The sequence below is a fragment of the Octodon degus genome, unplaced genomic scaffold (genome assembly GCF_000260255.1).
Source record: "Octodon degus isolate 3935 unplaced genomic scaffold, OctDeg1.0 scaffold00080, whole genome shotgun sequence".
In the NCBI taxonomy this organism is placed as follows: domain Eukaryota; kingdom Metazoa; phylum Chordata; class Mammalia; order Rodentia; family Octodontidae; genus Octodon; species Octodon degus.
In genome coordinates, this window is record NW_004524656.1 from 7,473,506 (window position 1) to 7,488,322 (window position 14,817).

General features: G+C 49.2%; 1 protein-coding gene across 4 annotated transcripts in view; it reads left to right on the plus strand.

Moving 5' to 3' along the window:
* Positions 1-1,940: 1,940 nt before the first annotated feature.
* The window catches only part of Tmprss13 (transmembrane serine protease 13), a 29,768-nt gene continuing 16,891 nt past the window's right edge, over positions 1,941-14,817 (plus strand). For all 4 annotated transcript variants that reach the window (XM_023721217.1, XM_023721218.1, XM_023721219.1 and 1 more), the window contains exons 1-3: positions 1,941-2,038; positions 12,792-13,368; positions 14,226-14,330. In XM_023721217.1, coding sequence (XP_023576985.1) covers positions 2,018-2,038; positions 12,792-13,368; positions 14,226-14,330 — 703 coding nt within the window. In that variant the 5' untranslated portion in view covers positions 1,941-2,017. The remainder of the gene's footprint in view (positions 2,039-12,791; positions 13,369-14,225; positions 14,331-14,817) is intronic.

Genomic DNA, 14,817 nt, shown 5'->3' on the forward strand with positions numbered 1-14,817 from the left:
TCTTGGTGGGCCAGTGAATAGCACCTCAAATGGTATTTGTGTGAACTCTTGACTTCAGCCCCTGCCTCTGGAGTAGATGTCCCTCAAAGACCTAAAGCTGGAGTGAGCCATGTGGATTCTGAGCTACAAGTGCTGTTCTCTTAAATGTAAATGGGGAGAGTAATAGCTTTTTCATTTAGGCCTTTCCTCAAATCTTACTTGAGAGACCTTCCCAGCTTTGCTTTTCCAATCAAGATTCCACACATCCTCAGCCTTCCTGATCCCTTCCTGCACCTGTTCTGTTTCTCTCTCTATTGCATGTCTCACCTTCTAATGTCCAGCTTAACTGGCTAACTCATCTCTGTCTGTCCACTCACCCTCCAATTCCAGTGCCATAGGGCAGGGGTCTTAACCTGCTGTGTCCCTGGCACTAATGTAAGCCAAGAAATCATAAGCGAGGCTGACAGAAGCCAAGACACTTTTGTTTGGGTGCAGAATAGATTTGCGCACTTGGGACACTGGCATAGTATCCACTGAGGTTAGGCAGGACCAAGCTTTTGAACAGAAGGAGCATGCTTGAGGAAAGATAAGCAGAAATGAAGTGGGCCCAGCAGTTGGAAACTGGCGCCAACTAGTATGGTCATGAGGTTTCTAAATCCACCGGAATGTAGAGGACAAGAGGCACACTGGTTAGTCTCCTGTTTGTCATGCTTTGCAATATATTGTCAGATTTTGGAAAATGGATATCTCTGTCAGATTCAGTCCTGATGTGATGCCTGTGTGACAACTTGCTCCTGTCAGAAGTGTCTATGAGGCATATAAAGGATATCTGCTTTCTTCTGGGCCATTCTGAGACCAGGTTGATTTTTTGTTATCATTAGAACAAGACCAGGCATGTGCGAGACACTTAACAAATATTTGCTGAGTGAATGCACGAAAGATATATGTAAAGTGTTCCACAGGATACCTAACGCCTTATTATTGCTGCTTGCTAGGTGTGACTTACAGATTCCTCAGGCTCTCTGGCCCTTGTCTGTAAAATGAGAAGAGCCACTAGATAATCTCTAGAGCGCCTTGGTACTCTAAAATTCTTAGCACTCCCAAGGGTGGAGAATCTGAAAGGCTCTTGCTCTGCTGAGTGTGGGGACTTAGAGCTCTTCCTCTATTTCTTTTGACCATGAGGATCAGAATGGGATGCCTACGTGGGATCATGAGTCAGCCCAGTATTTACTGGAACGGTTTCTATGTAGATATTTATGTGTTTTATTGTAATTAACTTTGAGGTGTCCTTTCACACCGATTTACTGTTTTCCAGAGAGGCAATTTATTATGGTGTGTGCATAATTAAAGGCCACTTAATTTTAATCCCTTTGTTAAGAATTTTCAGGGAAGTAAGTGGAGTTCAGAAAACAAAACTTGGGGGCCGGGGAGATGGCTCAGCAGAATAAGTGCTTCCCTGGCAAGTGCAAGGGCCTGAGTTCAATCCCCGGTTCTGCAAAAAAAAAAAAAAAGAAAAAGAAAAAAAACTTGGCAGACCAGGAGTCCTGTGTTGGGGTTTGGATGTGCTGTTCTCGTAGGTGAGGGTCACTCTGTCTTGCCCTTAGCAGGGCTCTGCTCTGAGCCTTGGACATTCTTTATGGGGGCATGGTCACCCTTGCAGGGCTTGGGTCAGCAGAGCTAAGCCATCTTCTCTTAAATCTCTCTCTGGAAGGGGTAGCCCAGAGCCCTTGGGAACCCTCCCAGTGGCCTCTGTGGGAGCAGTTTCAGGAGCAAAAGGCAGCTAGCTAGCCTCATGCTCCCAGTATTCGCTGAGTAACTGGGATGGCCTGGGATGGGGCAGACAGACAGGTCTGGCAAGTTCCATGTTGTTTATACTCACGATTACCTCACACATCCCAACCGGGTTTCCCCGCCCCATTTGGTGGGGGCCGGCCCTCAGCCTCAACCTCCTTTTCCCCACATGCCTGGAGAGCCAAGGGCTAACATGGCTCTTGCCCTGGACATCAGCTGAGACTTGAAGACTCATCCCTCTGAGGCTATGGAGAGGGGCAGCTGCCGGGTGAGTGGTCTGTGGGCCTTGGGGCTCCTCCCTGCCCTGAGGAGCAGGGACAGGGCTGGGAGGCAGGTAGGACACTGCCACCCTGTGTGGCTGGGGTTTTGTGGGAAACTGAATGTTCCTTTTTCCGGTTGCAAGCTACTTGACATTGGGAGCATTTGACCCTTTCTTTGTTGTGGTCCCCAGAAGGAGCCCCTGATGGGGGAGACTAGCTGATGGGGTTAGGGTCTGACCATTCACCTCAGGGCTGTGTGGCTGAATCTTGATTCCTACTGTGTGGCTTCTGAGCATTCTTCCCAGGACATCTGTCCCCATAGGCGGCTGACTCTGCAGTTAACCTGCAGAGCATCTAATCAAACCTAATTCTTGCTGGTTTGAGAATCAAGAGCATTTTTAACTAATCCTCAAGGCCACCTTGTGGAACCCATTCGCTAGATTCCTGAACCTTCCCAGGAAAATGTGGCTTTCTAGGTGCATTTAAGATTCTCAAGGGGATTTTTTTTCAGCCACTTTTGATCACTTATGTTTTGGTTTACTCATGCTCATGCTGGGGCAGGGCTTCCTTATTTATGCCTAACCACATTTCCTTCAGCTGCAGCCAAGATTCTTCTGCTCTTGGGGGTGACAGAGAGCAGCCAGAAAGTAGCTCTGCAGACCAGTCGGTAACCCACATGTGAAGCCTTCCCGAGGCGTTGTTCAACTGTGCCGTTGCCTTTTTTTCTTGAGAAAATTCCCTTGGTTCTCCAACTTTTCCTTCAGTCTTGTTTTTGCTCCTTTCTGCATTGTTTATATTTACTGATTTGGTAAGAAATGGCACTCTGGGAAGAATGAGCCTGAGCCAACCCTGGGTTTGAGAAAGATCAACCTATTCTCTATCCTAGTTGATGGCTGGCTTGTGGTCCCTTCTGAGCTCCGGATGTATTTCACCATCATTTCTCCTGTTATTCTTTCAGCTGTCCCTCTTGACTGTCTCCCCCAAGACCCTGGCTGCCTTGCTTGCCCTTTTCTCTGGTTTTCTTGATTCTTCTCCCCTTCACCAAGGTCTTTGGGTCTTGGCTCCTACAGCTCAATGGAGTACAGTGAGCAGAAAGGTGGTACACAGAACAGAATGGGATTTTGTCCAGAACTTGGGGAAAATGAATCTAGAGTCATAGCCATAGTGTGTCCTGTTCCATAGCTTGTTGGGAGCCTAAATTTGATGGTTCCTCAACCAAACAGGTGGCCATGTGCCTGTTAGAGTTGATGGTAGGGGTAGAGGCAGGGGCAGGGTGATGAGGGTGCTGTCTGCAGCTCATCTCTCCAGAGTGAGGGACCAGCAGCCAGGGAAGGTTGCTAGAGGGGCAGAGAATGCAGAGTAGAGCTTTCACTTTCAGCGGAAATCTGAGAGCTCCCAACTAACCTATGAACTGGCTGTCAAAGATATGGTAGGTCCCAGGATCATTCTGGAAGAGAATTTTTTTTAAATTTATCTTTGAGTAAAGAAAAAAAACCATTACATTCCTTTGAAGTTTTTAAATCTGTCTCCTTATTTAAGGTGAAAGAACCTGGTGTGGAGCCTGGGAGAGCTGGAGTTGGGCTCCTGTCCTTGTGTGCAGATGTCTTGAGATTGATCAAATAGGAGTGGTTTGGGAGAAACTGGTCATGTGAAGCTGTGCCTTCTCCTCCAGGGCTTTCTTGCACAGAGGAACATTGTGCTCTTTGTCTTTCAGCTCCAAAAATAGCAGGGAAGTCTGCTCCATACACTTAGGCCTGCTAACGCTCCCAGGGGAGTTTGCAGGGCACATCCCAGTGATGCAGGAGGTGAAAGCATGAGTTTGAGGCTAGCTTGGGCACTATAGCAAGACTCTGTGTCAAAGAGAAATGACCAGAAAAGCTGCATACTGCGGCGCAGAGAACTGATCAAGTTTTGGGCAATCACTTCATCTCTGGGTACCTAGTTGCTTCCTCTGTAACTGGAATAGTAACAGCGCTTACCTAAGGGAGTCTCAGAATAGTCTTGTGTGTGGTAAAGTGCTTCCAGAAAGCAGCTTAGAGATGTGGTACAGCCTCTGCGGTAGGATTTATCATCATCATCAACACCAGCATTATAAATACCACTTAGGGACCAGGATGGGGTCCTCCATTTGGACAAATACTTGCTCCTCTCCGTGCCTCAGTTTCTCCACCTACCAAAGAAGAAGGTTAGACACGTTGCTCTGGGAGATCCTGTTTTGGTTCCACGGTAGTCACCGGAAGCAGAATATGCTAGCAGGTGTGCGTCTGTTCTTGCCAAATACTGCATATTTTGTGCTTTTTCAAAGTGAGTCATATTTTTTTTAATGCTTTGAGAAATGCAATACATATTAAAGAAAGGCTGAATAGGCTCTTTGATAAAGCCACAGTCCTTTGTAGAATATATTTTCCTACACTGGGCACTGCTAAAGTGGAGTTGAATCTAAATCAGCCCCAGACCACAGATACTCTGGATTAGTGGGATCCAGGAATATTCAAGATGAAACACCTCCCCGAGACCAGGCTAGGCAGGTTCCCAAGATGGATCAGTAGATTCAAATTGCTGTTCTGTCCCCAACCCCTAAGTGCAACCCCTCCAGCCTTTGCTCTTTGTCCCTGGAGGCATGCAATCCCCACCTGGGATTTTTGCATCATGTTCTCATCGGTGTGGATCAGCCTTCCACCTGGCCCTCGCTGCAAAACTTTCCTCGTCATTGTCCTCTATAGCTTGACAAATGTGAACATAAATGTGTGGGAGTGTGTGTACTGGGGCTCCAGCTGGGTGCTAGGTGGGAAGGTTGACTGATGTAACAATGGCCACTTAGTTTAAGTGTCTTGTTTTGCCAAAACAGCTTCCTCTTGATATAGCAACAATGGGGTGGACTGTGCCTGGGCCGGCGAGTAGGATGGTAGTGGAGGTAGCAAAACGGAAGACGCCACAAGGAACCCAGCTTGCAGCTGAGCAAGAGGCCTGGGCAGCCCCAGGTGGAGGCTGATTCCTCTTCAAGAGAAGCAGCAACCAAAACAGCTCCAGTGTCCTTCCCAACGCACCAGCCCAGAGCTGTGCCAGCACCCCAGTATGGCAGGGAGGGAAGACATAATCACCCTGAAGGACGAAGGCAGGAAACATCATTTGCTCGGCAATAGTGGGCACTCAAGAAATGAATGGAGCGATAAATGAACAGGAGGTGTTTTGATGCCAATCTAATAGAGCTCTCCTGGGCTCACTCATGTGTGCAGAATGCATCCTGAGCCAGGAGGAATGGTAATGCTCATGTAAGGAGCTCATTTGCAAGGTCTTTGTAGTAGCTGCTTCTTTTGTTCAAATGAAATGTCATGCAGAGGCCACTGTGTGAAACTGAAAAGCGGATTTTGTCTCTCTGGGGTGGGGCGAAAACTCAGAGCTCTGCCATAGCCCTTGGTGCTGATCTCCACAGCGACGGAGTACTAGGAAATGGCTGATTGGCCACCCTTTCATTTATACATGAAGGAACTGAGATGTGACTATCCCCACATGAGCCGGCCAGCAGCAGAGACGAGATCCCTGTTCCTGTAGTGCTTTGGGCACTGGAGGCCTTCCAGGTCCTTAGTCTGATTCACAAGCCAGGGGGGTCTATGGTGCATGTAGGGAAGCTGGTGCTGGGTGCAAGGAGCGGGTAGCTGCAAATTTGCCTGCCTCTGAGAGTCCTGTTTCTGGGGTTTCTCCAGGCTCAAGAAGGATAGTAGAAGAAAGCCCCTGTTCCAAGTGGCACAATGAAGCCTGAGTGAGGCAATGAGGAGAAAGAAGCCCTATTCCACTTCAACCCCAGCTAGTCTGGTCCATATGGGGATGATCCCGGCTCAGGATATGTTTTAGGCCCCAAGTTCCAATGTCTCTTGGAATGCTGGTGTCCTTGGTGGGGGTTGGGAGCACCTCTTCCCGCCTCCTCCTGAATGCTGGGGCTCCAGCCCCTGTTTCTGCCTGTGCCCATCTATTTGAAAGCCCTTGGTATTCAAGGTGACTGGAAAAGTGGGAGGTCAGGGGTCTCAGTCTTGGAAAGGGCCCTTCTTCACTGGAGGGTGGAAAGGCAGACACAGACTAAGAATGGTGCCAGGGGCCCAGGCTTCTAACCCTGCTTATGTCCCCTACCTGCCTTTGTGACCTTGGACCAGTCACAAGTTCTCTCTGAGACTCAATGCCTTATTGCTAAAATAAAAGACTAGGACTTTCTAAGTCCTTCCAGCTGTGACAGCCTATGACATGCTCAGCCTGTGCCCCGGGTAGTGGTTTTAGGAAGCAGTGGCTGGAGGAGGGAGCTTGGCTGGGATCTGGAATTGCGCCTGCCTCAGGCGGTGAAGCTATGGTGTCACTGCTGCTACCACCACCGCGCTCATTCTTCAGGCAGGGTCCTTCTTGCGGTCTTCCTGGGACTCTGAGCAACAACCTGTCAGAGTCCAGGCTGTAGCCACTCATGTATGGGAGGGTGCCAAGGCAGGACTTCCCTAGGGCTCCTTGATTAGCTCCCCACCCTCACCAGGTGAGGTTCCAAGGGGCAGAGTCTTCGGGAAACCATAAAAATGTCCCACTTGCCTGGGGCCACAGACTCCACCCCTGAGACCTGAGGTTTAGAGAGCACTGGACTGGAAACATGGGGCCTTGGCATGTTTTAGTCCCTGCTTTGCAGTCAGAGTGACCCAAGCAACTTGGGGCAAAGCACACGTTCCAGGCTGCTACTTCCTAGTGTCCAGGAAATTCTTGGGACAAGGGCCTCAGAGCCGGGGCCCACTCTTCTCAGCTCTCTTCCTGGCCCAACCTTCTTTGCCTTTCTTGGGATCCCTGCCCAGCAACTTCCCATGCTACCCCTGCCCCACAGTATCTGGAGGCTCCAGGCATCCTTCGAATAGGATCCCCCAGGTGCTTCCAAGATACAGCCAGGTGGTAATGGCAGCCTGGGATGAGGCCCTGTTTCATGGCATAGGAAGAGCATGGGAAACCCCAAAGATAACCCCAGAGGCAACCTTGGTGTAGAGGGCAGGGAGGAGGTGGGTCAGGAAAGACAGACTGCCAAGGAAGTAACCCAGAGCCAGCCAGGTGCCTGCCCTGCCCTGTCCACCCACCTCTGAATGGACTGAGGAGCATTTGGCCTGCGGTAAGGTTGTGGAAAGGTCAATGAGTGGCAACGATTTGGCCATCTGAGTCCCATTCCTGAGTCTTGTGCTAATGACAAAGGCCAGGATTTGGGAGGCCTTAGTTCTGTTCTTGGCTCTGGCCCTTGTATCTTGGGACCCAGAACAAGAAGGCTCCTCCCCTCTCCGCTGTCACAGCATCTGCTCTCAGGGTGAGGGCAAGCCTCCAAGTGGGAGGACGGAATCTCAGCAGATGCTCTCCAAGAGTTGGAAGGAAATGAGTTAGTACTGTAGCAGGTTAGACATCAGGAAGGACTGCCAGAGGGTGGGGTGGCAAGTTGTGGAATGCCTAAAGAGGGATGGCTGTGGTATGTCCCATGTTGATGGTCCCTGAAGATGGGGATACTTCCAAATCTCTTGCCACACTTGAATTGAGGTTCAGAGTCAGGGGTGGAGGGGATGGCCTCACTGCGGCTCACGTGTCCCTCTGGTCTTGGGGCTGCCCTTCCAGCTGACGTCCTCATAATTCTTACTGAGATCTAGGGCCCACCACTGTACTCCTGCCTCCCTCAACTCTGATAGCAGAGCCCTCCCCTCACAAAGGCGAGGGTGGAAGCTCCTCTAACCAGGGCTACCAGGCCTTTTGGGACATGGCCCCTTCTGGCTGCTTCTAGTCTGCCACCACGCCAGCTCACATCAGCTTCATCTTGGTCTACTTCCCTCCTCTGGCCCAACTTTACAAAATTCATCCCTGTTTCCCCTCTGACCCCATAACCCTCTCAGCCTTCTCTGCTCCAGCCCTGGCTCCTTGGCTCCTGCCCTTCATGATGAAGTGACAGGGACAATATCACAGGGTCACACTCAGATGGAGACAGTTTGAACACTTGACTGGAACTTAGAAGACTGTGTTAGGGTTCCTTAGTTTGGGGCAAGAGTGCGGGTTTAGACACTGCTCCCTCTGAGCTCCAGCTCATGTTCCTGTCTGGCTTGCACACTAGGTGCTTATGATAGTCAAATGAAACAATGGACGTAGAACTTTGTATGTGGTGAGCTCTGAAGACAGGAACAAAATTTCTCTGAGCCCTTGTGAGACTGGAGGTCAAGACTCCTAGCAGGCCTAGTTAGATCCAAGCCCTGTCACTTCCCTGGTGTGACCTGAACCTCCTTGTACCTCATGATCAGTATCTGTAGAGTGGGGCTAATAATAGCAACTGCAAAGAGCTGTTATGAGGTTGAAATGGGATCAAGTAAAGGAGCCAGTGGGCTGTTATCCCTATTACAGTTTGACCCACGTTTATAGATACTCCTTCATGTACTGTTCCCATTCATCTGGAGGAAGGAAGTAAGCTTTATCCCATGTTTACATGTGTGGGAACAGGGTCCATATTGGGAAAGGATGCAGCCATATTCACACAGATCTTTCTATTTTAAGCCTGATATCCTTAAACAAGTCACAGCCACCATCCCAGTCAGTGTCGCCCAAACCTTTACTGGGTGACTGGTGTTTTGTGAACATCAGTCATGCCAACAATGCTGTGAAGCAAGGTGATTAGCTGGGCCTTACAGATAAGGAAGCTAAGATGTAACAAGGTGGAGGTGACATCACTTGCCCAGTGTCACATATCTGGAGTCCCTCTAGCCCTGATGGCTGGAGCTGCTGGTCACTAGGCTTCACCCAGTCGTGGCAGGCTACAAGGTCCCAGCACAGTGCATATCAAGAAGTACCCACAAGACGGAAATTCCTTAGGAACCCCCAAGATTGCCTCTGAGGTTAAGGAAGAATTATAGTGTGAATCTGCAAAGACAGAGACCACCTAGGTCAGTGGAGATACAAGAAGGCCAAGGTCCCTGGCAGGTGTCAAGACTTCGGCCACCACTGCTAGGAAGCTCAGAGCAGAGCCTTACATGCCGGAGTCTTGTCCCCCGAACTAAAGGACATTACTCTAGCTTTTGTTGGACTCCCCCTCTCTCCCCAAGATGTGCTCATCCCATGGTTAGGTGCTCTGAAGGAGAAAAGGAGCCTCCACTTCCCAAGGCACCTCTGTGTGCCAGGCGCTGGCAACAGCTTTCTTTCTTTCTTTTTTTTTTTTCAAAATTTTATTGATAAACAGATAGCAATGAGACAGTTTCAAATCAAATCGGAAGTACAGTTTCAACAAATAATACACTGCATATATTCTTCTTAGTGGTTAATTGCTGTACAAGATGCGGACTTGAGATCCTATTTACAAACACCATTAGAACAAATCATTCTATTCATTAAGAGAATGCAACTATATATCTATCCTAACCACTTTGAATACACAGATACAAAATGGACATTCACCGGTATGCCCCATTTTTTCTAAGTTCCTTTATTGAATATTATAGGTGTGTAAACTCAGCAAAATATTCTAAAAGAGTCCATTAGCCCATAATAGCATTGGGTCTTCTGTTTAACTGGCAATGTCAGAAATTATTAACCTGAGTCCCCCACAGCTCAACATAACAACATGGCTTTACTTCCTATATTTCGTCTTCATACTTTTCTACTGGATGGTTAAGACCAAGGTAAAGCAGGATCTGTGCAACAAGAGTTGTAGCTTTTTGGTCTGAACAGCTTTCTTAAGGAGGAATCTTATTTCACAAATAAAGAAATGGGTTTAGGTAGATGAATGGCCCAAGGTAGGACTGCTACCAGATGACAAGACCCAGGATTGGTACCCGGGTACGCTTGACTTCAAAGTCAGCTCTGTCATCTGACACCTTGTCTCCTTCTACTTCTCCTCGCCCCAGACCTCAGACCTGATCCATTGAGGACAGCATGGCATTGTTCTATAGAAATCCTACCTATAGACAATGAATATGAGATGGTGACGCTGGCTCTGGGTCACTTGTGTCAGTGACATAAGAGGTTACCTTTGGGGCACTCAACATCTCAAGTGTGTCTCTACTCATCTGGCCAGGCACTCCTGAGCAGTTACCCACACCCACCAGAGGAAGTTCTTGAAGAGAGCCCCTCTTGTCTCTTCCTCCAACAAGCTAAGTATAATCAGAAGCTCAAGATTTCTCCTTGAATTCATCTTTCAACCCCTCAGAAAATGAGGACACATCCCCAAAATTATTCCTGACTCCCAGAAGAGAGAATTAAAAAAAGCAAAATCCAAAAGTTATACTTCATTGGGATGATGGAGCTCACACAGCCAGATGTTCTAATGAAGAAGTCTTTGAGTTGGCTTAGGAATGCTCCACAGGTTTAAGCACCATGGTCCATGAAGCAAGGAAGCAGAGGTGCAGAGGGGCCATAGCCTTCTGTCTCCTTGGCAACCTGCACTACTGGGCCACTGTGCAGGGAGGCTTTCTCCATTATTCCTTGTAGGTGGCCAGTCAGTTCACGGCAGACATTAGAATGGGGATTCGATGTGGCCTTTGCACCAGGTCAGTTCCTGCTCTGGGTTCTCAGAAGGCCAAAGAGGCAGAGGTGGTTAGAGTTGGGGCCAAGACCTGTGTCAGGTTGAGGGAGGCTTGGTCTGATGGCAGCAAGCTGGGGGTGCCCACAACCTTCCTGTGACTGTGGATGCCCACCACTTCCTGTCCCAGACCTGGAGCACTGCCAGTCTAGCATCTCAGAAAGGAGCAGCACTGGCTTTCTCTGGTCGCCTTCTCTACGCAGTCCTCCTTGGGGTGTTCCTGAGCCCCACTTTTTGGGTTCAAACCCCAACTCTGTTACTTTTTAGCTCTGAAAAATTGATCAATTTGCTTCATCTCTCTGCCTCTGTTTCTCCCTGTGCAAAATGGGGACAATAATGGTCCTTACCTGACAGGGGTTTTCGTTTGTTTGTTTTTGGAGCTATTTAAAATAATGTTTTAGGGTTGGGAAGATGGCTCAGCAGAATAAGCGCTTCCCTGGCAAGCACAAGGGCCTGAGTTCAACCCCTAGTTCTGCAAAATAATAATAATAATAATATAATAATAATATTTTATTAGCACACACTTGTGGTACATAGTAACTACCTTCAGTGTAGGGATTGCCTCCCCCTACACCTACAACTATAGAGTTTACCTCCCTTTCTTTTTCTTTTTTGTTTGGGCTGTTGTTTGTTTTAATTAAGTTGATTGGTACATTTTAGGTGTACATAGTGATCATTTTCATTATCAGAACTTTGTACCTGTACATGATATAACTTGATTTTTCCCCCATTCTCCTCTCCCCCTTTCAACCCCTCTTGCCCTTATTTATTATCAAATGCTTTTTTTTTTTTTCTTCAGTACCAGGGATCAAACTCAGGACCTTGTGCTTGCCCAGCAGGTGCTTATACCACTGAGCCATCTCAGTGGTCTGAGCTATTTACCCAGACCCCACTTCTTATTTATAGAAGATTTGTTTCCATTTTTTTCTCCTGTCTCAATATTTTTTTCTTTTCCCTTCCTTTCTTTCCCCATCTCTCCTCCCTAGTTCCCTTTCCTATTTTCTTCCTATTGTATGATATCTATTGTACATTTTGGTCCTTATTTACATTTTCTGTTTTTCACACCAGAGAAACAAAGTGACATTCATGCATGTATGTCTGATTTGTTTCACTTAAGAGTACAGCTTCAGGGTGTGTCTGTTTAGCTGAAATGTCACAAGCTTACCCTTCTTTATGGACCAGTAGTACTCCGTTTTATGTTTTAAAAAAAAGGGGGGGTGCCGGGGAGATGGCTCAGTAGAATAAGTGCTTGCCTGGCAAGCACAAGGGCCTGAGTTCAATCCCCGGTTCTGCCAAAAAAAAAAAAAAAAAAAAAAAAGAAAGAAAAGAAAAGCCCATATCTCCATCCATTCATAGGTTGATGGGCATTTGGGCTGTTTTTAAGATTTAGCTGTTATAAACGGTGCCACAATAAACATGGGTGTGCGTAAAAGGATGAAACAAATGAATACAGCTAAGTCACTTAGAGGTCATTATGTTGTCTTTGCACATAAACTCACACCGCAAATGTATATTAATATATCATGCCATCTGAAGGGGGCAAGGTTAAGGATCGTGTCTGTGTGTGGCCGAGTCACAGCCCAGCCCATGCACCTTCTTCTCTCCCTGTAGCTCGTCTTTCCAGGTTTCCCGATGGACTGGGGGTGAGTGTGGAAGCGTGCATCCAAGTGTGTGCGTGCATCCATGTGTGCATGTGTGCAGGGATTCTCTGTTACTGAGAAAGGAGACTGCAAGGCCGCCCACGGCTCTCCTTAAGCAATACGTTTCAACTTGGCAATGCTTGGAATAAGAGCGATACTTTACAACCAGTGCACATCCATGAAGGAAAAGGGCAGTGGAGAGAATGAGGGCAGAGGGATGGCTCCCCTCCCCCAGGGACCCCATTTCCTGGATCCGAGTACAGGGTGAGTGTGCAGAATGCAAGCTCCTTCTTTTGACTCTTGCCCTGAGCAGCTGCTCCCAGAGTCTGGGCAGATGACTGGGGCCCTCTGCCCTCCCATGCAGGCCCTGGGAGGGGGACACTGCAGGGGATCATGGGGCAAGTAGGCTCTTGGAGCTTTCATTCTATCCTGGCTCATGCTCTTCTTACATACTTCTTGTCCATCTCCCACAGTCACCTGCCCCAGAGCATTATTCTAAAGCTTAGTAGGGCCCACAGCCAGGTGGCCTGGCAGGAAGAGCCTGATGGATACTCTTCATTCTGTTTGTAGAATGTCTCCCCTGCACGGACGCCTCCAGCCCAGGCCTCCCCTGCACGGACACCTCCAGCCCAAGCCTCACCAGCACGGACACCCCCAGCCCAGGCCTCACCAGCACGGACACCCCCAGCCCAGGCCTCACCAGCACGGACACCCCCAGCCCAGGCCTCACCAGCACGGACACCCCCAGCCCAGGCCTCACCAGCACGGACACCCCCAGCCCAGGCCTCACCAGCACAGACACCTCCATCCCAGGCCTCTCCTGCACAGACACCTCCATCCCAGGCCTCTCCTGCACAGACACCTCCAGCCCAGGCCTCCTTTGTACGGATACCCCTAGCCCAGGCCTCACTGGCAAGGACACCTCTAGCCCAGGCCTCCCCTGCACGGACATCTCCAGCCCAGGCTTCCTCTACCTGGAAATCCTCTTCCAGATCATCATCTAGCAGGTCTTCATCTGCCAAGTCAGCCTCCACGACATCTTCCCCAACAAAAGCATATCTTGTTAGAGCAAAGCCAGTTGCTGTTCCGATCCGGGCATCTCCTGCCAGGTCAGCAGCAGCCACGAGGACCAGTCGGCAGAGCCTAGGTGAGGGGGCTCTGGAGGGAGAGGCCAGAAAAACAGGGCAGCAGTCCATGAGCAAGGGGAGATCTCAGCTGGCACTCTGCTCCTTTTGTCCTTGGGACAATGATGGGGAGATGGCTGGGGTGGCCTTTGAGGGACTTAGTGAAGGGTGAGGGTAGAAAGAATCTGCCACAGAATAAAACCCAAAAGAGTAGAAAATTTGAAGCAAAGAAGGGATGGGAAGAAGAAACAAGGACCAATGAAACAGTGTGTGGGGGAGGAAAGGGAGTGATTCACACCAGGCAGGCATCTTCATCCCAAACTTCCAAACTCTAGGTTGCCTGGTTCAGCCAGTAGGAAGTCAGGAAAGCCAGTGGTCCTCAGGGTTCTGCCCTTAGAAGAGAAATTCTTTTCATTTATTCTGAACATTGGACCCCACAGCAAAACACACAGGCCTAGTACATGCCTTGACATCAAGGCTTGGGGCACATCCCAGTCTTGCTGTTATAGGAGCAGTGAGGCCCTTTCGTAAGGCAAGCTTTGGAATCAGATACATTGCATCTGAGTCCTTGCTCTGCTACACGCCAGCCTTGGGCACCTTATCTTATTTTCATGAAGCTCACTTTCTCCCTCTATAAATTGGCCTCGTAAGACTCAGCTCATACGGATGTTGTGAGAGTGAATCAGAAAACACATGCACAGTGTTCTGGTTGGCCCAGAGGGGGAGCTCCATCAGAGGGTTGGTGTAGGCAAAGGCAGAGCTTGTTCTGGCTACAGAGGCCCTAATGGAGCCCTTCTCAGTCAGCCTTGTTTCCTCTCCCTCCTTCACCTCCCCAGACTCCTCTCCCACTGTCTCACTCTCCCTGCTCTCCTGCTCCTAGGTCTCGGCTTGCCCAAGTTATCCTGGCAGGAGAGCAAGAAGCAGCTGCCACTCATTGGATGTGTCCTCCTCCTCATCGCCCTCGTGGTCTCACTCATCATTCTCTGTGAGTGGAATGGAGGGAGTAGGGGTGGGTTCTGGTCATTGCTGGGTGGAATGGAGCCATGCTGCAGGGACAGGGGTCCCCACACTTACCTGGCCACCATGTTCACATAGGGGCACTCCTCCAAATAGCCATGGACCATGGTGGAGCCAGGCCTCTTAGAGGTGGCAGAGTTAAGAGTGTGGGATACCACAGGAGCCTGAGCTTGGTTACCTCTGTAGTGCCCACTGTGCAACTTATGTGGACAAGTGAGTTAGCCATGCTGAGGTCAGCTTCTGTGTCTACAGATGGTATTCCATCCATCCACCAACCCTTCCACCCATCCACCCATCCATCCATCCATCCACCCATTCATCCACCCACACATCTAGCCATCTACCCACCCATCCATCCATCTACCCATCCTCCCACCTACCCACACACCCATCCATCAATCCATTCACCCACCCACCTATCCATCCACCTACCCATCCATCCACCTACCCACCCA